General features: G+C 37.2%; 1 protein-coding gene and 1 non-coding gene across 3 annotated transcripts in view; one reads left to right on the top strand and one right to left on the bottom strand.

The window, feature by feature from the left end:
- Nucleotides 1–15932, top strand: part of GOLPH3L (golgi phosphoprotein 3 like) — a 40324-nt gene extending 24392 nt beyond the window's left edge. For both annotated transcript variants that reach the window (XM_068540726.1, XM_068540725.1), the window contains 2 exons: nt 122–236; nt 15231–15932. In XM_068540726.1, coding sequence (XP_068396827.1) covers nt 122–236; nt 15231–15658 — 543 coding nt within the window. In that variant the 3' untranslated portion in view covers nt 15659–15932. The remainder of the gene's footprint in view (nt 1–121; nt 237–15230) is intronic.
- Nucleotides 15933–19225: 3293 nt separating this feature from the next.
- TRNAR-CCU (transfer RNA arginine (anticodon CCU)) lies at nt 19226–19298 on the bottom strand. Its single transcript has one exon. It is a non-coding gene; the product is annotated as a tRNA-Arg (tRNA).
- Between the last annotated feature and the right edge of the window lie 4771 nt (nt 19299–24069).

The raw sequence follows: 24069 nt of genomic DNA, 5'->3' as shown, positions 1-24069 counted from the left end.
ATATGTTATGCTGCTTTGCATTTCCTATGACTTAAGCAATAATATATGTATAGCATATTGAATAACTTTAATTTGAATGAAGTATATCAACCAGGGTCTCTTGTTTCTTCTTTTCTGAAAGGTACTACTAAAGTCAGACAGCCCAACGGGTGATGTTTTACTGGATGAAACTCTCAAACACATCAAAGCAACTGAACCCACAGAAACTGTCCAAACATGGATAGAGCTACTCACTGGTAAGATGACTCAGAATGATTTAAAAATCCCACATTTTATAATTTGTATCCTACTGTTAAGGTTGGGAGAAGAAGTATAGAAGGTCAGCGTGCTGCATAAGATATATATGGTTCACTGTTTAACTGTACTAATGAGGGACAAAAAAGACACGATTAATCAGTACATAAAGTTTTCCAAAGCTTCATCTTACCTCTGTCCACCTCATAAGCTCACAAGAAATTTTTTAACAACCATGTTGATGTATAATTCACATACCATACAGTTGACCCATTTAAAGTATACAATTAAATGGATTTTAGTATATTCACACAATTGTGCAACCATCATCACAACCTAAGTTTAGAACATTTTTATCGTCCCCAAAATAAACCCCATACTCATTAGCAGTTTTCCCCACATTTCCCCAACCCTCCTGCCCAGCTACAGGCAACCACTAATCTATGTTCTATCTCTGTAGATTTGCCTATTCTGGATATTCCATATAAACGAAATCATACAACTTATGGTTTTTTGTGACTAACTTCCGAGGATAATATTTTCAAGGTTCATCCATGTTGTGGCATGTTTTAGCACTTCATTCCTTTTTTTCTCAAGGGCAAGTTCAAAAACTTTAATATGAATAATCAAGCCTAAGGCATAATATTTTAGGAGAATATTCCACAGGACACTTTGAGATCACAGCCAGTGTCACCTTCTGGAACAATTTTTTTAACTGAAGTTTTTATTGAGACATTTGTATATTCACATGCAGTTGTAAGAAATAATACAGAAAGATCCCTTTATATGCTTTGTCCAGAATCCGCCACTGGTAACATTTCTCAAAATTTTAATATATGACAACCAGGATACTGAAATTGATACAATCCACCAATCTTATTAGAATTTCCCCTATTTTTTTTTTTTTTTTTGGCCACACTGCATAGCATGCAGAATCTTAGTTCCCCAACCAAGGATCAAGCTTGTGCCCCCTGCAATGGAAGTGCAGAGTCTTAACCACTGGACCACCAGGGAAGTCCCAAGAATTTCCCCAGTTTTAATTTGACTCCTTTTTATTGCCAAATAATATTTCATTGTATGGTTATACAACTTTAATTACTTATTCATCAGTTGATGGACATTTGAGTTATTTCCACTTTTGGGCTATTATGAATAGTGCTGCTATGAACATTCATAGACAAGTTTTTGTGTGGACATGTTTTAACTTTGGGGGTGTATATAGTTAACTTTTTATTGTGGTAAAATATACGTATTTATTATCTTAATCATAAGTGCACAATTCAGTGACATTAAATACAGGCACAGTGTTATATAACCATCACTTCTCTCTACACTCAAAGCTTTCACATCATCGCAAACACCCCTCTTCCTCCCTCCCCTCATTCCATCTACTTTCTGTCTCTATGAATTTGCCTGTACTAAGTAACTCATATAAGTGGAATCATATAATATTTCTCCTTCTATGTCTGGCTTATTTCACTAAGCATGTTTTCAAGGTCCATTCATTTTGTAGCATACATCAAAATCTCATTCCTTTTTATGGTTGAATAATATTCTGCTGTATGTGTATACCACATTTTGTTCATTTCATCTGTTGATGGACACTTGGGTGTTTCCATCTTTTGGCTATTGTGGATAATGCTGCTGTGAACATTTTTGTACATATATCTGTTCAAGTCACTGCTTTCCATTCTTTTGGATGTATATCTTGGAGTAGAATTACTGGGTATGTGATAGTTCAATGTTTTGAGAAACCACCAAACTGTTTTCTACAGAGGCTGCACTCTTTTACATTCTTACCAGCCAAGTGTGAAGGTTGCAGTTTCTCCACATCCTCATCAGCACTTTTTAATATTCTAATTTTTGTTTTGTTTTGTTTTTAATTATAGCCATCCTAGTAGGTGTGAAGTGGTATCTCACTGTGGTTTTGATTTGCATTTCCCTAATGATTAATGATGTTGAGCATCTTTTCATGGACCATTTATATATCTTCTTTGGAGAAATGTCTATTCAAGTCCTTTGCCCATTTTTGAATTGGCTTCTGTTGTTGTTGTTGAGTTTTAGAAGCTCTTTCTATATTCTAGATAGTAATCCCTTACCAGATATATGATTTGCAAATATTTTCTCTCATTCTGTAAGTTATCTCTTCACTTTATTGATAATAACTCTTGATGTACAAAAGTTCTTAATTTTGATGAAGTCCAACTTATCTACTTGTTGCCTGTACTTTTGGTGTCATATCCATGAAATCTTTGCCAAATCTAATGTCATAAAGATTTTCCCCAGTGCTTTCTTCTAAAAGGTTTATAGTTTTAGTTCTTAAATTTGGTTCTTTGATCCATTTTGACTTAATTTTTGTATATGATGTAAGGTAAAGGTTCAGCTTCATTCTTTTGCATGTGGATATGCAGTTTCTCAGAACCATTTGTTAAAAATATTATTCTTTCCCCCTTGAATGGTGTTGGCAGCCTTGTTGAAAAATCAGTTGACCATATCTGTGAGGGTTTATTTCTGGGCTCTCTATTCTATTGCATTAATCTGTATGTTTGTCCTTATGCCAGTACCATACTGTTTTATTTACTGTAGCTTTGTAGTAAGTTTTGAAGTTGGGAAACTATGAGTCCACTAACTTTATTCTTCTTTTTCAAGTTATTTTGGCTGTTCTGGGTCCCTTGCAATTCCATATGAATTTGAGGATCAGCTTTTCCACTTTTGTGGAAAAGACTGTTAGAATTTGATAGGGATTGTGTTGAACCTGTAGCTCTCTTTGGGTGGTATTGCCATTTTAACAGTGTTAAGTCTTCCTGTCCATTAAAAGAAGCTCAGGCTGTCTTTCCATTATTTATGTCTTCTTTAATTTCTTTCAGCAGTGTTTTATAGTTTTCAGAGTACAAATCTTCCACCTCCCTGGTTAGACTTATTCCTAAATATTTAATTTTCTTCGACACTACTATAAATGAGATTGCTGTCTTAATTTCATTTTCAGATTATTCATTTCTGATATATAGAAACAACTGATTTTTTGTGTGTTCATCTTGTACCCTGCAACTTAGCTGAGTTTATTAGCTCTAGTAGCTTTTTGCGTACTTCGGGGGATTTTCTATGTATAGGGTTATGTCATCTGCAAACAGAGATAGTTTTAGTTTTTCCTTTACAATTTAGATGCCTTTAATTTTTTCTTTCTTGTCTACTAGCTCTGGCCAGAACTTCCAGTAAATTGTTGAATAGCAGTGGTGAAAGCAGGCATCCTTGTCTTTCTTGTTCCTTGACCTTTGGGGGAGCTTTCAGCCTTTTACCATTGAATATGTTATTAGCTGTGAGGTTTTCATAAATACTCTTTATCATGTTGAGGAATTTTTCTTTTATTCCTAGTTTCCTAGAAGTTTTTATCCTGAAATGGTGTTTGTTTTTCTCAAGTTGCTTTTCTGAGTCAAGTGAGACAATCATGTGGGGTTTTTTTCCATTCTATTAAATGATGTATTACATTGTTTGACTTTTTATTGAGATGTAATTGGCATAAACATTATATTAATTTCAGGTGTACATCATATCGATTCGATATTTGTACATATTATGAAATGATCACCACAATAAGTCTAGTTAGCATCCATCATCACTCATAGTTTTTTTTTTTTCTTGTGTGAGAACTTTAAAAAAAAAAAATTATTTATTTATTTATTTATGTATTTATTTGGCTGCACCGGGTCTTAGTTGCAGCACGTGGGATCTTCATTGCTGCATGCAGGATCTTCGTTGCGGCATATGGGACCTTTTAGTTGTGGCAAGTAGGATCTTTAGTTGTGGCATGTGAGCTCTTAGTTGTGGCATGCGGGATCTAGTTCTCCGACCAGGGATCTAACCCAGGCCCCCTGCGTTGGGAGCATGGAGTCTTAACCACTGGACCACCAGGGAAGTCCTGAGAACTTTTAAGATCTGTTTTCTTAGAACTTTCAAATATATAATACAGTGTTATTAACTATAGTCATCATGCTGTACATTACATCCCCAGGATTTATTTATTTTCTAACTAGAATTTTGTATCTTTTGATCTCCTTCACCCATTCTGGCATTCTCCCCCTCCCTGCCCCTAGCAACTACCAATCTGTTCTCTGTATCTATGATTTTGGAATTTTTTGTTTTTGTTTTAGGTTCCACATATAAGTGAGATCATATAGTATTTGTCTTTCTCTGTCTGACTTTTTTTTTTAATAGATTTATGCAGGCATTCAGCCTCACTTATTTATTTTATTTTATTTTTTTAAAAATATTTATTTATTTATTTGGTTGTGCCGGGTCTTTGTTGCAGCAGGCAGGCTCCTTAGTTGCAGCTCGCAGGCTCCTTAGTTGCGGCTCGAGGGCTCCTTAGTTGCAGCATGTAACTCTGAGTTGTGGCATGCATGTGGGATCTAGTTCCCTGACCAGGGATTGAACCCAGGCCCCCTGCGTTGGGAGCACGGAGTCTTCACCACTACCACCAGGGAAGTCCCTCTGTCTGACTTACTTCACTTAGCATAATGCCCTCAAGGTCCATCCAGGTTGTTATGAATGGCAAGATTTCCTGTTTTTTATGGTTGAGTAATATTCTATTGTATGTATATGTGTGCATATATGTATGTGTGTGGTGTGTGTATATACATATACCACATTTTCTTTATCCATTCATCCATAATTGATATTTAAGTTGCTTCCATGTCTTGGCTATTATAAATAATGCTGCAGTGAACATGGGGTGCATATATCTTTTCAATTCTACTCAGAAGTAGAATTACTAGATTATATGGTAGTTGTAATTTTAATTTTTTGAGAAACCTTTATACTGTTTTCTTTTTTTTAATTAAAAAAATTTATTTTATTTTATTTATTTTTTTGGCTACATTGGGTCTTCATTGCTGCATGTGGGCTTTCTCTAGTTGCGGTGAGTGGGGGCTACTTTTCGTTGCAGTGCATGGACTTCTCATTGCAGTGGCTTCTCTTGTTGCGGAGCACGGGCTCTAGGCACGCGGGCTTCAGTAGTTGTGGCATGCGGGCTCAGTAATTGTGGCTCACGGGCTGTAGAGCACAGGCTCAGTAGTTGTGGCACACGGGCTTAGCTGCTCTGCGACATGTGGGATCTCCCCAGACCAGGGATTAAACCCATGTCCCCTGCATCGGCAGGCAGATTCTCAACCACTGCACCACCAGGGAAGTCCTATACTGTTTTCTGTAGTGACTGGGCCAATTTACATGTTCACTAACAGTGCACAAGGGTTCCCTTTTCTCTATATCCTCACCAACAGTTGTTATTTTTGGTCTTTTTAATATTAGCCATCTTAACAAATGTGTAGTGTTATCGCACTTTGGTTTTGATTTGCATTTCCTTGATGATTAGTGATGTTGAGCGCGTTTTCATGTGTCTTTTGGCCATTTATATGTCTTCTTTAGAAAAATATCTATTCAGATCCTCAGTCCATTTGATTTTCTGTTACATTCCTGGGATAAATTTTACTTGATCAAGGTGAATAATCATTTTATTATGCTGTTGGATTCAATTTGCTAATATTTTATTAAAAATTTTGCATGTATATTCATAAGACTTATTGGTCTGTAACTTTCTTTTCTTGTGATTTTTTTTTTAATTTATTAATTTATTATTTATTTTTGGCTGCATTGGGTCTTTGCTGCTGTGCACGGGCTTTCTCTTGTTACGTTGAGTGGGGGCTACTCTTCATAGCGATTCACAGGCTTCTCATTGCGGTGGCTTCTCTTGTTGTGGAGCACAGGCTCTAGGCACACAGGCTTCAGTAGTTGTGGCACACGGACTCGGTAGTTGTGGCTTATGAGCTGGGCTTAGTTGCTCCACGGCACGTGGGATCTTCCCGGACCAGGGCTCGAACCCGTGTCCCCTGCATTGACAGGCAGATTCTTAACCACTGTGCCACCAGTGAAGTCCTCTTGTGATGTCTTTATCTGGCTCTAGTATCAGGATAATCCTTGCCTCACAGAATGAGTTAGGAGGTGTTCCCTCTTCAGTTTTTTGGAAGACTTTGAGAAGGATTTGTGTTAATTCTTGTTTAAATGTTAGGTAGAATTCACTGATGAAGCCATCTGGTCCAGGACTTTTCTTTTTGGGGAGGTTTTTGATTACTGATTTCATCTTTTTACTTGCTATAAATCTGTTGAAATTTTCTATTTCATCATCAGTCAGTTTAGATAATTTGAGTGTTTCAGGGAATTTGTCCATTTCGCTGAAGAAATTTGTCCATTTCTTCTAGGTTATGTAATTTGTTGGCTTACCATTATTCATAGTATTCTCTTATAATCCTTTTTTTAATCTCTGCAAGGTCAGTTGTAATGTCCCCACTTTAATTTCTCATTTTAGTTGTTTGTATCTTTTCTCTTTTTCTTTGGCAGTCTACCTAAAGGTTTGTGAATTTTGTTGATCTTTTCAAAAAACCAACTCTTTGTTTCTTTGGTCTTCTTTGTTGTTTTTCTGATCTCTCTTTTTGTTCATCTCTTCTCTAATCTTTATTTCGTTCCTTCTTTTAGCTTTGGGTTTACTTTGCTCTTCTTTTTCTAGTCCATTAAAGTGTAAAGTTAGGTGATTGATTTGAGACTTACTTTTTTAATTTAGGCATTTACAGTTATAAATTTCCCTCTGAGCACTGCTTTCACTATATCCCATACATTTTAGTGCATTGTGTTTTCATCCATTTCTAAGTATTTTCTAATTTCCCTGTAATTTCTTCTTTGACCCATTGGTTGTTTAAGCTTGTTTAATTTACACATATAGGCAGATTTTCATTTTCCTTCTTTTACTGATTTCTAATTTCATCCCATTGTGGTCAGAGAAGATACTTTGTATGTATCTTTTGAAATCTATTGAGATTTATTTTATGGCCTAACAAGTGGTCTGTCCTGGAGAATGTGCCATGTACACTTGAGAAGAATGTGTATTCTGCTGTTAGGTGGAGTGTTCTGTATATGTCTGTTAGGCTTAGTGAGTTTATTATGTTGTTGAAATCTTCTATTTTTAAATTATTTTCTGTCTACTTGATCTAAGCCTCATTGAAAGTGGGGTGTTATAAAACTGTCTACTTCTGACTGTTCTGTCCATTTTGCTTCATATATTTTGAGTCTGTTCTTAGGAGTGTAAATATTTATACTTGTTATATCTTCTTGTTGTACTGAACCTTTTATTAATATATCATGTCTTTCTCTGTCTCTTTTACCTTATATGATTTTAAATCTATTTTGTCCAAAATTAGTATAGCCATCCCTGCTGTCTTTTGGTTACTATTTGAATGGAATATCTTTTTCCATCCATTCACTTTCAGCCTATCTGTGTCCTTTGATCTAAAGTGAATCTCTCATAGCATATAATTGGATCATGTTTTTTAACCCATTCTGCCAATTTTTTTTTTATTATTAAATAGTTTAATCCATTTACATTTAAAGTAATTACTGATAAGGAGACAGTTAATTCTGCCATTTTGCTATTTGTTTTCTTTTCTTAATAAAAAAAAATTTTTTTAATTAATTTTTTTTTATTTATTTTATTTTTGGCTGCATTTGGTCTTCATTGCTGCACACAGGCTTTCTTTAGTTGTGGCGAGCGGGGGCTACTCTTCGTTGTGGCACGCGAGCTTCTCATTGCAGTGGCTTCTCTTGTTGTGGAGCATGGGCTCTAGGCCCATAGGCTTCAGTAGTTGTGGCACACAGACTCAGTAGTTGTGGCTCGCAGGCTCTAGAGTGCAGGCTCAGTAGTTGTGGCACACGGGCTTAGTTGCTCCACGGCATGTGGGATCTTCCTGAACCAGGACTTGAACCCGTGTCCCCTGCATTGGCAGGCTGATTCTTAACCACTGCATCACTAGGGAAGCCCCAGCTATTTGTTTTCCATTACTATATGGCCTATAGATTTTTGTCCTCATTTCCCGCATTACTGTCTTGCTTTATGTTTGGTTGATTTTTTGTAGTGAAACATTTTGATTCCCCTCTCATTTTCTTTTGTGTATATTCTATAGACATTTTCTTTATTGTACCATGGGGATTACATTTAACATCCTAAAGTTAATGACAACCTAATCTGAATTTATACCAACTTAACTTCAATAACACAAAAACTGTTCCTATATAGCTTCGTTCCACTCTGTCTGTTTTGATGTCACAGATTATACCTTTATAAATTGTGTGACCAATAATATAGATTAATAATTGTTTTTTAATGCATTTGTCTTTTAAAGTATATAGAAAATAAAAAATGGAGTTATGAAACAAAATTAGCTTTTATGGTTGTCCCTGTATTTAGCCTTTATTGGATATCTTTATTTCTTCATACTGCTTCAAGTTACTTCTAGCTTCCCTTCATTTCAACCTGCAGCACTCCTTTTTAGCATTTCTTGTAGGGCAAGTCTAGTGGTAACAAACTTCCTCAGTTTTTGTTTATCTGGGAAAGTCTTAATTTCACTTTTGAAGGACACTTTTTCTGGATATAGAATTCTCAGGTGACAGATTTTTTTTCTTTCAGCTCTTTGAATATATCAGCCCACTGTCTTCTAGCCTCCAAAGTTTCTGATGAGAAGTCTGGTGATAATCTTATTGAAGACACCTTGTGTGTGACAACTCACTTCTTTCTTCCTGCTTTCAAGATTCTTTATCTTTGTAAACTACGTATAATTCTGGTGAGGGTGTGGAGAAAAAGGAACCCTCCTACACTGTTGGTAGGATTGCAAATTGGTGCAGCCACTATGGAGAACAGTATGGCGTTTCCTTAAAAAACTAAAAATAGAGTTACCATACAATCCATCAATCACATTCCTGGGCATATATCTGAGAAAACTCTAATTCAAAAACATACATGCACCCCAATGTTCATAGCAGCACTATTTACAATAGCCAAGACATGGAAGCAACCTAAATGTCCATCAACAGCTGATGAATGGATAAAGAAGATGTGGTATATATACACAATGGAACATTACTCAGCCATAAAAAAGAATGACATAATGCCATCTGTATCAACATGGATGGACCTAGAGATTATCATATTAAGTGAAGTAACTCAGACAGAGAAAGACAAATATCATATGATATCACTTATATGTAGAATCTAAAAAAAAAATGATACAAATGAACTATTTATAAAACAGAAATAGACTCACACATAGAAAACAAACTTATGGTTACCAAAGTGGATAGCAGAGGCAGGGTGTGGGGGAGATAAATTAGGAGTTTGGGATTAACATATACACACCATTATATATAAAATAGATAAACAACAAGAACCTACTGTATAGCACAGGGAACTATATTCAATATATCATAATAACCTATAATGGAAAAGAATCTGAAAAAAGAATATAGGTATATACATGTAACTGAATCACTGTGCTCTATACCTGAAACAAACACAACATTGTAAATTAACTATACTTCAATTTAAAAAATGGTTAAAAAAAAGATTATTTATCTTTGGCTTTCAATAGTTTGATTATGATGTGTCTCAGATGGATGTTTTAGTCAACATTGAGCTCATTAAGCTTCTTAGATTTGTAGATTCGTGTCTTTCATGAAATTTGGAAAGTTTTCAGCCATTAGTTTTTCAAATATTTTTTCTGCCCTTTTTTCTCTCTCTTCTCCTCTGGGATTCCTACAATGAAAATATTTGTCCATTTGGTGGTGTCTCAGAGGTGCCTTAGGGCTCCATTCACTTTTTTTTTTTTTTTTTTTTAAATAAGAGGCTCTTTTTTTTTTTAATTTATTTATTTATTTATGGCTGTGTTGGGTCTTCATTTCTGTGCGAGGGCTTTCTCTAGTTGTGGCAAGCGGGGGCCACTCTTCATCGCGGTGCGCGGGCCTCTCACTGTCGTGGCCTCTCTTGTTGCGGAGCACAGGCTCCAGACGCGCAGGCTCAGTAGCTGTGGCGCACGGGCCCAGTTGCTCCGCGGCACGTGGGATCTTCCCAGACCAGGGCTCGAACCCGTGTCCCCTGCATTGGCAGGCAGATTCCCAACCACTGCGCCACCAGGGAAGCCCTCCATTCACTTTTTTTGCTGTTGTTCCCCAGACTTTATTACTTCAGTTGTCCTATCTTCAAATTTGCTAATTCTTTCTTCTGCCTGCTTAAATCTGTTTTTGAACCCCTATAGTGTATTCTTCATTTTAGTTATTGTATTTAAGCTCCAGACTTTCTTTTTGGTTCCTTTTTATAATTTCTATCTCTTTATTGGTATTCTAATTTTGTTCATACATCATTTTCCTGTCTTTGTCCATGTCTTCCTTTAGCTATTTGCTAAAGGAAGCATCATAAAGGAACAACTCTAAGTCAGTTGTTTTCAAGTCTTTGTCTAGTAAACTTGACACCTGGACTTCCTCAAGTGCAAATTATGTCATTTTCTTTTTATCCTTTTAATGGGCCATACCTTTCTCCTTCTCTATATGCCTTGTGATTTTTGTTGTTGTTGTTGAAAGCTGGACATTTAATCTTATAATGTGGTACCTCTGGAAAACAGATTTTCCCCATCCCCCAGGCTTTGCTGTTTTTGTTTTTGTTTTTTCCTGAGGTTACACCTTTTCTTGAGCAAGCACAGTGGCTTTCTAAAATACTGTGTACATCTAGTTGTTTTTGAATGTAAAAAAAAAAAGCTTCTTTTTTAAATCCCCTGGAAGCTGCTTCAGCTGGTGGGAATTGGGACAATAGCAGCCTTTAGCTGCATGTCAGCCATCAGAAGCTGCAATCCATAATCAGAACACTGATCCTGATATTTCAGAGACAAGGTCCTTATTGCCCACCCTGACTCAAGCAAGCTACACCAAAACAACAGATTGCTCTCCCCACAGCTGCCTATCGTAGGGCTGGGGGCTGAGTAGTCACTACTGCACTGAAGGCTGAAATTGACTGATATTAACCACAATTTGCCAGCCTAGCCTTTCCCTGGAACCTACAAGTGTTCACAGAAACTCCAGAGTTCCAAAACTAGTTGTTTCAGATAGATTCTACTAGTATAATTATTGTCTAGGTGGAGAGATGAGTTTCTGGTGTTTGTTACTCTGCCATTGTCCCAGATGTAATATCTCAGTGATTAACATTTTAAAGACCCTTATCGGGCTTCCCTGGTGGAGCCATGGTTAAGAATCCACCTGCCAATGCAGGGGACACGGGTTTGAGCCCTGGTCTGGGAAGATCCCACATGCCGCAGAGAAACTAAGCCCATGAGCCACAAGTACTGAGCCTGAGCTCTAGAGCCTGCCAGCCATAACTACTGAGCCCATGTGCCGCAACTACTTAAGCCCGCACACTTAGAGCCCATGCTCCACAGCAAGAGAAGCCACTGCAATGAGAAGCCCGTGCACCGCAACAAAGAGTAGCCCCCGCTTGCCGCAACTAGAGGAAGCCTGGGCACAGCAACAAAGACTCAACTCAGGCATTAATTAATTAATTAATTAATTAATTAATTATTTTAAAAGACCCTTATCAACTATACCCAGTTTTTCTTTAGGGCCCACTTCAAATATTATTTTTGTGTCCCCACTTTCACCTCATTCTAGATTGTAAATTTCTTGAGGACAGAAATAGGGACTGTTTTTCAAAGTGGCTATACTGTTTTACATTCCCACCACCAGTGTGTGAGAGTTTCAATTCCTCCACATCCTCGTCAATACTTGTTATTCTCTGTCTTTGTAATTTTATTTTAGCCATCCTAGTGAGTATATAGTGGTATGGCATTGTGATTTTTATTTGCAATCCCCTAATGACTAATGATGTTGAGCATGTTTATATGTGCTTATTGGCCATTTGTATATCTTCTTTGGAGAATTGTCTATTCAGATCCTTTGCCCATTTTTAAATTGGATTTGCTTTTTACTATTGAGTTGTACTGTTAAAATGTGTTCTAAATACAAATCTTTTCAGATACATGATTTGCAAAATTTTTCTCCCATTTTGTGGGTTGTCTTTTCAGTTTCTTGATTGTGTCCTTTGAAGCATAAAAGTTTTTGATTTTGATACATTTCAACTAATCTTTTTTTTCTTTTGTTGCTTGTAATTTTGTTATAATATCTAAGAAACCATTGCCTAACCCAACGTCATAAAAATTTATTCCCATATTTTCTTCTAGGAGTTATATAGCTTTAGCTCTTTCATTTGTGTCTATTATCCTTTTTGAGATTAATTGTTGTATATGATGGGAGGTAGAGCTCTAATGTCATTCTTTTGCATGAGGATATATATACAGTTGTCCTACCGCTATTGTTAAAAAGACTGTTTCCCCCATGAACTGTCATGGTACCATTGTCAGAAATCATTTGACCATAAATGTATGGGTTTATTTCTGGACTCTTCCACTGATCTATATGTCTGTCATTATGCCAGTACCACACTTCTCGATTGTTGTAGCTTTGTAGTAATTTTGAAATCAGGAAGTGTGAATCTTCCAACTTTGTTCTTTTTCAGGATTATTTTGGCCATTCTGGGTCCTTTGCATTTCCATATGAATTTTGGGATCAGCTTGTCAATTTCTGCAATAAAGCAAGCTAGGATTTTGATAGCGATTGTGTTGAATCTGTAAATCAATTTGGGGAATAGTGAGTGATATCTTAATAATATTAAGTCTTCCAATGCATGAACATGGGATAGCTTTTCATTTATTTAGATCTTCTTTAATTTCAACAATATTTTGTAATTTTCAGTATACATGTCTTATACTTCTTTTGTTAAATTTATTCCTAAGTATTTTCTTTTTGATGCTCTTGTAAATGTAGTTGTTTTCTTAATTTCTTTTTCAGGTTGTTCATTGTTAATATATAGAAATTAAGTTCATTTTTGAGTATTAATCTTGTATCCTGAAACCTTGCTGTACTTATCAGCTGTAATACTTTTAAAGCAGATTTCTTAGATTTTTCTGTACACAAGATCATGTCATCTGAAAATAAAAATAGTTTAACTTGTTCTTGTCTAACCTGGATGCCTTTTATTTCTTTTTCTTACCTAATTACCCTGGCTAGAACCTTCAGTACAGTGCTGAATAGTAGTGATGAGAATGACTTCCTTGTCTTATCCCTGATCTTAGAAGGACAACATTCAGTCTTTCCGCATTAAGTATTATGCTAGCTGTACGTTTTTCACAAATTCCCTCTATCAAGTTGAGAAAGTTTCTGTCTATTCCTAGCTTGTGGGGTGTTTTTATCATGTAAGGGTGTTGGATTTTATCAAATGCTTTTTTTTGTGTCTATTGAGATGATCACTTCGTTTTTGCTTTTTACTCTATTGACATGACATATTACTTGATTTTTATATTTTAAAGCAACCTTGCATTTCTGGTTTAAGTCCCCCCGATCATATTACATAGTTTGGGAGGGTTTTTTGTTTCTTTTCTTTTATTTATTTATTTATTTTTGGCTGCATTGGGTCTTCGTTGCTGCATGTGGGCTTTCTCTAGTTGTGGCGAGCAGGGGCTGCTCTTCGTTGCAGTGCGCGGGCTTCTCATTGTGGTGGATTCTCTTGTTGCAGAGCATGGGCTCTAGGAGCACAGGCTTCAGTAGTTGTGGCACGCGGGCTCAGTAGTTGTGGCTCATGGGCTCTAGAGTGCAGGCTCAGTAGTTGTGGCACACGGGCTTAGTTGCTCCACAGCATGTGGGATCTTCCCATACCAGGGTGCGAACCTGTGTCCCCTGCATTGGCAGGCGGATTCTTAACCACTGCGCCACCAGGGAAGTCCCATTTTTTCTGTTTTTTGTTTGTTTTTTCCTTCAGCCTCGCCATGCAGCTTTCAGGATCTTAGTTCCCTGACCAGGGATTGAACCCACACCCTTGGCAGTGAAAGCAGAGTCCTAACCACTGGGCCACCAGGAAATCCCCTACATAGTGTTTATTATATGTTGCTAGATTTGTTTGCTAGTACTTTGTTGAGCATTTTTGTACCTATATTCATAAGGGATATTGGCCTATAGTTTTCTTGTGAAGTCTTTGTCTCCTTTTACTATCAGAGTAATACTTACTGTGTAGACTAAGGAAGTGTTCCCTCCTCTTCCTCTTCTTTTTTTTTTAAGCATTTGTGAAGGATTGGCATTAATTCTTCATTAATGTTTGGTGGAATTACCAGTAAAGCCATCTTGACCACACTTTTCTTTGTGGGAAGTTTTAAAGTTACTATTCAATCTATTTACTTGTTATATATATATTCAAATTCTCTCTTTCTTGTTGAGTTGGTTTAGGTAATTTGTGTATTTCAAAGAATTTGTCCATTCTTCTAGGTTGTCTAATTTGTTGGCATCCTGTTTTTCATAGTATTTCCTTATAATCCTTTTTATTTTTGTAAGGTCAGTAGTGATGTCTCCTCTTTCATTCCTAATTGTAGTAATTTTGAGTCTTCTCTCTTTTTTCCTTGGTCACTCTAGGTTTGTCCTTTTTTTATCTTTTCATTGAACCAAGTTTTGATTTTATTGATTTTTTTCTGTTTCCTCTCTAATCTTTATTATTTCCTTTCTCCTGCTTGCTTTGGGTTTAGTATGATCTTCTTTTTCTAGTTTTTTAAGATAGAATGTTGGGTTATTGACTTGACATCTCCTTTTCTAATATAGCATTTGGATCATAAATTTCCCTCTTCGTACTGCTTTAAGCTGCATCCCATAAGTTTTGGTATGTTGTGGGGTTTCTTTCATTCAACTCAAAAGTATTTTTTAAATTTTCCTTGTGATTTCTTCTTTGACTCATTGGTTATTTCAGATTGTGTTGTTTAATTTCCACATATTTTTTAATTTCCCGTATTTCCTTCTGTTATTAATTTCTAGTTTAATTCCATTGTGATTGGATAGCATACTTTGTATGTTTTCAGTCCTTTTAAATTTATTAAGGCTTGTTTGTTTTATGGCCTAGCATATGGTCTATCCTGGAGAATGTTTCATGTGCACTTGAGAAGAATGTACATTCTACTGTTATAGGGTAGAATATTCTATAGATGTTTTCTTAGGTCTAGTTGGTTTATAGTGTTGTTCAAGCCTTCTATTTATTTTTCCCATAGGTGAGACCTGGAACCCTTTCAAATTACAGTACCAGCTGAGAAATGTAAGAGAGAGAATTGCAAAGAACCTAGTAGAGAAGGGTATTCTAACCACTGAGAAGCAGAATTTCCTCCTATTTGACATGACTACTCACCCAGTGACCAATACAACAGAGAAGCAGCGACTAGTGAAAAAGCTTCAAGACAGTGTCCTAGAGCGGTGGGTAAATGACCCTCAGCGTATGGACAAGCGAACACTAGCACTACTGGTGCTAGCCCACTCCTCTGACGTGCTAGAGAATGTCTTCTCCTCTCTGACAGATGACAAGTATGATGTGGCAATGAATCGGGCCAAGGACCTAGTGGAACTGGACCCTGAGGTAGAGGGGACAAAGCACAGTGTCACAGAGATGATCTGGGCTGTGCTGGCAGCCTTCAATAAATCCTAAAGCCAGCAGGTGGGTTTCTCCTTTTCCCTTGCTGGCCAGTGACTGTCAGAGACACCATCACCAAGCTTTGTGTGATGAGATGTTCTCCACCATGTTTTTTCCTTCTCTTGAATCAAACTCGTTATTTGGGGAGAGCAACTTCAAGGCTCCTGTATAGACCTTGATTATTATAAGCAGACTTTATTTTTCCCTGTACTTCCACTCCAGAGGTGAATAAACTGGGTGAACCAACACACACCCAATAAATAAACATTTTCTCTCTTTTCTTGGTTTACTTCCATCTAGTGTGCTTTTGCATTAGCAGGAACATCTAAGTGAGATTTGGATTTCTCTAGCCACAGAATGTGAATGAGATGTAGAGCAAACCATTTATCATATTTTTAAAATTTTATTTTCCATTTTAAATATATGTTTTCAGTCTGTCTCTCAGGCTCTGCTAAGTAATGTAGCTTGTTGAAGTAACCATCTCTTTGAATAAAGGGCAATGGAAACAGAACTAATTTTTGGAGCATATGGTCTCTGGGATATAAATGCATGTCCCGCTAGTGGTTTTCTCATTTTTCCTTTTCTAACCTAATGAGAATATTCCAAATGTGATTACCTGGTTCTCACAGTCCTAGAACCAGAAATATATTCTCTACTCTCTCTCAGCATTATCCTACTCCATCATTCATTAGAACAGAAGTCTAAATGAAAAAAATGTCTCTCTCAACCACCTCCTTCAAGCAGTCAGCAAGACAATTTGCAAAGGGAGGTGGCATCAGAATTTCCACTCTTTAGCACATGACTATCCTGACTCCTCCAGACTACTTTAAATGTCCCTACTCTGATTGAATTTAGGGAGTTGTAAATTTCAATTGCCCAGTAGCAGCATCCTGAGTCCAGACAATGTATCTAAACTCTAGATGATCTTGTTCCCTATTTTGGCTTCCTACATAAATTGATAGATTCTGTCTATATTTAAGGGTTCTGGAGGTAGCTTTATCTATATTTAATCCACAGATACCCTTCCAGTCATTAGTCTTGTCTCAACACAACCATCTGTCTAACCAAATCGCTAAAACATTTTTTAATTCAGTAGTGAATGCAAACAGAAGCTTATTAAGAAAAATCCTGTTTAGAAGGGCAACTTGATCTTAAAAGCATCCTGATATAAAGTCCAGTATTTGGGAATATAAAGAGGACAGGCACCAAACTGTGCTAATGTCAAGCATTTGTTATGCTGATACTTTTAATGGATGTTGCCTCTTGACAACTACAGAGAAACCGGCTATCAAAGGGCTAATACAGATGATCCAGACCTGATATCAAATCTTCCTGATCAGAAGTAATTAAATGAATGATTGTAACTTTCATCTTCTCCCCTAAACCTGTCTAGCTCCACAAAATTCCCCAACTCAATTAACTTTCTTTTTTCACTTTAGGTATCACTTAGGTGACTAGAGATACAAATTTTAAAGTGAAACAAATTCTTAAATGTGAAGCTGAGTAGAGCTTCAGTCTGGCTCTCTAAAAGTATAAAAACCAGTCCCTGGTTGTCTCTCCCTGACTTAGTTTTTTCTTTCCATTTGAAAACAGTTCGGCATGAATTGAAACCAGGTTTTCCTGTGGAAAGTTTCAGCTTGATTGGGAGAGTAGAAGTTGAGTTCTTTCTAGCAACTCTTGGTCAGTGTTATTTTTATATTGTATCTCAATAAGATGACGATGTCTTCAGTTTGAATCTGCATAATGTTCATTGCAAAACACCTTTTCATTTAATGCATATGGCCTTCACATTTCTGTATAATAAAGATCAATTATTGTCTCTGGTACCTCTGTGCAGTTTTACAACTTCAGTTATTTTAACTGGAAATAAGAACTTTTCACACAAGGCCAGTAACACTCCCCGTTTACACTAGGATACCAGCCTCTGTTTCATCCTGTGTGGAAAATTAGGGATACACAAATATTATAATTGTAACATATGTATACTGGAGGGCAGGGCCAGGGCATGTTAAGTCTAACCCAAACACCAGCTAATGTAAAGTCTGAATGGTGTCTCCATCTTGAGCAAAATAAGTTACCCAATTACACCATTATTACCATGAAGAGAATGAGTATATTCTGTCCTATTAATAACTACTTGCACATGACACCTGAACTTACTGAAGAGCTGAAAGTCTTAGGTTCCAAGTGTAGGTAACATACCTAACTATAACAGAGTTAACAACGTGTGAAAAGAAAGATAATTGAGCTTGTAATTGGCTTATTGTTCTTCACTTCTTTTATAATGTCTACAGCATAAAGGACAATAAGAAATGTATTTACTAGGATTGTTTATACTTGTTATTTTTATTTCAGAAAAAGTATTGTTTTCCCATAAGTCATCCTTTGTAACAATGTTTCTTAAAATGTGGTGCATCAAAATAACCTTTGTGGGGGTGAGTACTTTGCCAAAATACAGGTTCCTAGTAAATCAGTCTCTGGGGTTGGGGGCTTAGGAAGCTGCATTTTAAACAGTCTCTAAAAGCTTACACGTTAAAATTTGGGAACACTGCTTTATATTTTATTGCCTATAATTCATTCATCCAAAAAATATTGAGTACTTACAAATTAAATGGCACTTGCTAGGTGTGACAATAAAAAACTGTGTAGGACACAATTTCGGCCCCCGAGAACTCACATTTAAGTGGGCAAATAAGATACTTTGTGATAAATGCTCATATGGAAGTATAAACTTAATTTTTAGAAGCACAAAGCAGTAGCATTCTTCCTGGGAACATTAGGAAAGACTTAGAAGAGGTTATTTATTATAGTGGCTTTCATATATTGAGTACTTTTCTTGTGAGGTACTATACTAACCACTTCATATATTTTCTCATTTAGTCCTCAACACTAAAAAAACCATAGAAGATTATTTTAAAGAAAATTCAGAGAGGTAGTGAGGCTTGCCTAAGGACACTGTGCAGAGCTTGAGTTCAAACACAGGCTTTTAACCACTACTCTCTCCTGCCTTCATTTAAGCTCAGTCTTGAAGAATCTTCTTAGGTTGAAAAGGAAGAGCCAAGGCTATGCTGGGCTAGGGAAACAAAATACAGAATGTACAAAGTAATTTGTTATGTGCTAGAATTTCATGAATGTGTGTGCTTTTCACATATCTCTATCTCTCAAAAGAGATTGTTCTAAGAGAATATATTCAAGTTGTAGACTAAAGAAGGGTTTTTGAAACTAGCAAATTATCTGTTTTTGTTTACCTTCATTTATTCCTTCTCTGATGCTTTTCTTATATAAAACTTTTCTGGCATATCATTTTCCTTCTCCCTTAACTTCTGTTAACACTTCTTACAGGGCAAGTGTGCTGGACATAAATTCCCTCAGTTTTTATCTGAGAAAGTATTTATCCTTCCCTTTTGAAGGATAATTTTACTGGATATAGAATTCTAGATTGCTGGGTGTTTTTTTGTTTTTGTTTTACAACACTTTTTTATTTTTTATTTTTTTAAATATGTATTTATTTATTTGGCTGTGCCGGGTGTTTGTTGTGGCATGCCAGATGAGGGATCTGTAGTTGTGGCATGCAGGATCTAGTTCCCTGACCAGGGATCGAACCCAGGCCCCCTGCATTAGGAGTGCAGAGTCTTAACCACTGGACCACCAGGGAAGTCCCCAACACTTTAAATATTTCACTGTACTCTCTTCTTGCATGAGTGTTTTCTGATATCAAATTTTAACAAAACTGGGCTTCCCTGTTGGCTCAGTGGTTGAGAATCTGCCTGCCAATGCAGGGGACACGGGTTCAAGCCCTGGTCTGGGAAGATCTCACCTGCCGCGGAGCAACTAGGCCCATGAGCCACAACTACGGAGCCTGCGCGTCTGGAGCCTGTGCTCCGCAACAAGAGAGGCCACGATAGTGAGAGGCCCACGCACCGCGATGAAGAGTGGCCCCCGCTTGCCGCAACTAGAGAAAGCCCTCGCACAGAAACGAAGACCCAACACAGCCATAAATAAATTAATTAATTAATTTAAAAAAAAACAAAACTTTTTCCCCCAGCTCTGTCACCCCAGCCTTTCTTGAACTCCCAGGTGGAGGCCAGAAAGGTCTTAGATAACTTAGTTTAAACTGATTTATATTAAACTAAATTGGATTCCTTTCACTTGAGAGCAGGGAGGAAGAGATGTTTATGATCAAAGAGGGGAAGACTAGAGAAGGTAACAGAATAGTTGACTAGATTCTTAACATTATGAACATTTAAAAGACTGAACAAATACTTTTTATGTTAAAATGTTCATGTTTTAAAAATTAGATGACTTAATTCAGTCTTTCACTTCTCTCCTCCATCTTACTCTTCACATTAGATACCTTTTAAAACTTTTTATGGAATCATAACCAGAGAAAAATGCTTAAATCAAAATAAATAAAAATGTACGACTCAATAATGAATAGTGAGCATTCCTATGTAACCAGCACCCCAGTCAAGAAACAAAACATTACTAGCTCCCCAAAAGCCCCCTTCATGCCCTCTCCCAGTCACTATATCCCTCCTTCAAGCTAACTACAATCCTGACTTTTAATACAATAGATTGGTTTTGCTTTTGAACGTTATTTAAATGAAATCATCCAATATGTATTTTTTGTGACGGTTGATTCTTTTATTTTGAACATTTGGGTTGTTCCAGTTTGGAGCAATTATAAATAGAGCTGCTGTGAATACTTGTTTTGGTGAACATGAGAATGCATTTCAGTTGGATATATGTACCTAGGAGTGGAATTGCTGGGCTATAGGGTTTGAACTACATTTAGCTTTAGTATATAGTGCCACCAGTTTTCCAAAGTATGGTTGTACCAATTTACACTCCCACCAACCATACTACAGAGCTTTTAAATTGTCAAATCATAAATTTGGGGCACATAACTGGGCTGAACACAAATCTGAATAAATGAAGGCCACTGTAAATTCCTGTGACAATGCTTTAATTTATGGAAACAACTTCTCTGGTGGGCTTCAGTGGGTCTCTGTACACCCTGAAAATATGTACAATATTTTTGCATGCATGCATGTGTGTATACATGCACTTTGAGGAGAGAAGAAACAGCTTGTATTAGACTCTCAAAGATCAGATTTTCCATACTTCGGAAAACTGGTGGCTGTGTATACTAAAGCTAAACATAATCCAGTCCTTCACACACTCACACATACACACACACACACACATGCACACACACACACACACACACACACACACACACATTAAGAATGATTGCTTTATGGGAGCCCAGCAATCAAGAAGCTATTTGCTTGCTATTAGCAAACTGTTCTACATTGGTTATGGTGCATTGACATAGACAGTCTGAATAGGCAGGTTTCCTGTGGTTAACAGAGAAGGATTAGCACCCTTGACCACTTAATTTTCCTTTTATTTTTAGCAGGTTAAAATCCTTTATTAAAATAGCTTCATAATGTTTTGATAACTACATATTTTGATAACTATTTTTATAACAGCTTTATTGATATAAAATGCACATACCATATAACATACCTACTTAAAGTGAATAATTTGATGGTTTTTTAGTATATTCACAGCATCATGCTATCACCACAATCAATTTTAGAACATGTCATCACCCTAGAAAAAAACACATACCCATTAGCAGTCATTCCCCATTTCCCTCAGTCCTAATGTACTTTCTGTCTCTGCAGATTTGCCTATTCTGGACATTTCATATAAATGGAATCATACAATATGTTTCTTTTGTGACTGCTTCTTTCACTTAGCATAATGTTTTCAAGGTTCATCCATGTTGTAGTATGTATCAGTGCTTCATTTATTTTTACTGGCAAATAATATTACACTGTATAGAAATACCACATTCTTGGACTTCCCTGGTGGTCCAGTGGTTGAGACTCCATGCTTCCACTGCACGGGGCACGGGTTCAATCCCTGGTCAGGGAAGTTCCACACTCCGTGTGATGCCTCCAAAAGAAAAGTGCTCTCCTCACCAGTGTGTCAAAAAATAAATAAATAAAGCAATGTGGATATTAAAAAAAAAAAGAAATACCACATTTTAAATGATGTCTTTAGAGAATATAATGTGTCCAAAACAAAATCTATATTTCTTCTCCTAAACCTCCTACTTTCATATTTCCCCCTATTAGTAAATGGTGCCATCGTTCACCTAGCTGCTCAGGCCAAAAGCTTTGAAGTTATCCTGGATTCATAACAGCAAATTCTGTTGGTTGTACCTTCAAAACTCCACATCCAGCCATTTTCAACCTTCTCTGTAGCTACTACCTCCTAGTCCAAACCACTGTCATCTCTCCTAATTGGTGTCCTGCTGCTGCTTCCACTTCAATGCAGTGTACGGCAGAGGTGAGATATTTATGAGAAGAGAGGCTTTTCTGTTCTCAGGGGGACAATCATTTTAAAAACTTTGAAATGGGCAAAAACATTATTGGGTATTGTCTAGAGGAGTCTTTGGCATAATCGATCTATGGCTTTCATTGTCTTTGAACTATTTTACAATTTGTAAATTGAGAAAACTGATGGCAGTGCGAATGATTCTTATACATAGAGAGACAAATGAATTTTGGCCAGTGAGATACAATTTCCACCCTGTGAAAAAGATAACTCCAAACATAATATTTTATGCCCTGTAGATATTGGCCAATTTTATATCTATTAGCAATTTCAGCATTCTTAATTGCCTATATATGCGTCTGTCTTCAGATTCTCTTTTGAACCAGTTTAACATCTTACTGGTTCCCTCATTTGTATGAGTTATGATTTTACTTTTTTGAAAATTATCTTTAACACTGTGTTATTCTGATCATTTAGCTACTTTTCTTAGGCTACACTTAAGGCCAGCCCTAAGAGTATACATTTCTAAAAGAGACAAGGAGAGGATTGAGCTTGGTTAATTCCCTGGTATTCTCAGTCTGGCCCATCAGAGAGTGCTAATGGCATGTGTCTTAAGCCCAGATATTTCTGCAGTTTTCTGGCCACGCTGTGCGGCATGTGGGATCTTAGTTCCCCGCAGGGATCGACGAGGGATGGAACCCGTGCCCCTGAATTGGAAGCACGGAGTCTTATCCAGTGGACCACCAGGGAAGTCCCCAGTTTCACTTTTTATATTCTTTTTATATTCCATTCTTCTGTAGAATCTTGCTTAAGCACTGATGAATTTTACAGTGTTATTCCAAGATACCTCATCTCTCATACTCTGAAAAGATTTAGGTCTTCCCCTGAAAAATTCAAACATAAACAAGAAAAAAGACGAACAGACTAGGAATAAACAAGAAGTTCAGGTCCTCTTCTCTCCTCACTTTCCCCCCTCCAATCTGCTCTTCTCCCTGTATCTGCTTTTTGGTAAATGGCACCACCGTTTACTCAGGAATTTGGGATTCATCCTTAATTCTCTGTCACCTTCATTCCCTACATCCAATATCATTTGTCTCTTCAGCTTCTCTTCATTCACACGGCCCTGCCTTTGATCAGGCCTTTCAAGTCTTGCCTGGATTACTGCAATCCTGGAGTCTCCCTCTCCACTTCAGTCCAATCTCCACATGGCTACTGTTGTCAAAAAACCTTGGCTCTCTGTGCACCGATGCCGAACAGAAATACGGAGACTGAGATTTTGAAGGATAAGGCTTTGAAGGCTTTATTCCTCTGCCATGCAAAGGAAAGACAGAGCAGGCTAGCGCCTCAAGAACTGTGCCCCCCTCCCTGGGGAATTGAGAGAGAGGTTATATAGCCAGGGCTCATAGTCTATGGTAGGTGATAAGGCTCTAGTAATGAAGCTCTTGTATTCTTCTTCTTCCTGCGTTAGTTCAAAACAGTCACAGCTGACTCAGGCAAGCCAGGTAATTGGGTCCGTTTGTCTCTGGGTTATCGGCCTGCAACCTTCTTTCTGAAATGCAAATGCTACAAGGGGTGATTTGCTACAGGGGAGTGCAGGGTGTAATTCACATAGTGTTAAGGAGTGATAGGTTAGCTTCATGAAGTACAAATCTAGTTACAGACACTATAGATTAGTAACAGTTAAAATAAAACTAGGAGTGATTGACTCTTTCGGGCCAGTTTGTTTCTTCTCTAGCCTGTTCACTGTTCCCTTGTTTTTTTTTTAATTAATTAATTAATTGATCTGGCTGCATTGGGTCTTAGTTACGGCGCACGGGCTCTTCGTTGCGGCACACGGGCTCCAGAGCAAGCAGGCTCAGTAGTTGCGGCACACGGGCCTAGTTGCTCCGCGGCATGTGGGATCTTAGTTCCCAGGCCAGGGATCGAACTCGCGTCCCCTGCATTGGAAGGCAGATTCTCAACCACTGGACCACCAGGGAAGTCCCCTCTTTTTTTTTTTTTTAATATTTTATTTATTTATTTATTTATTTGGTTGTGCTGGGTCTTAGTTGTGGCAGGCAGGCTCCTTAGTTGTG

The sequence above is a fragment of the Eschrichtius robustus genome, chromosome 3 (genome assembly GCF_028021215.1).
Source record: "Eschrichtius robustus isolate mEscRob2 chromosome 3, mEscRob2.pri, whole genome shotgun sequence".
In the NCBI taxonomy this organism is placed as follows: Eukaryota; Metazoa; Chordata; class Mammalia; order Artiodactyla; family Eschrichtiidae; genus Eschrichtius; species Eschrichtius robustus.
Note: the sequence above shows the minus strand (reverse complement) of the source record. Positions and strands in the feature narration are given on the sequence as shown.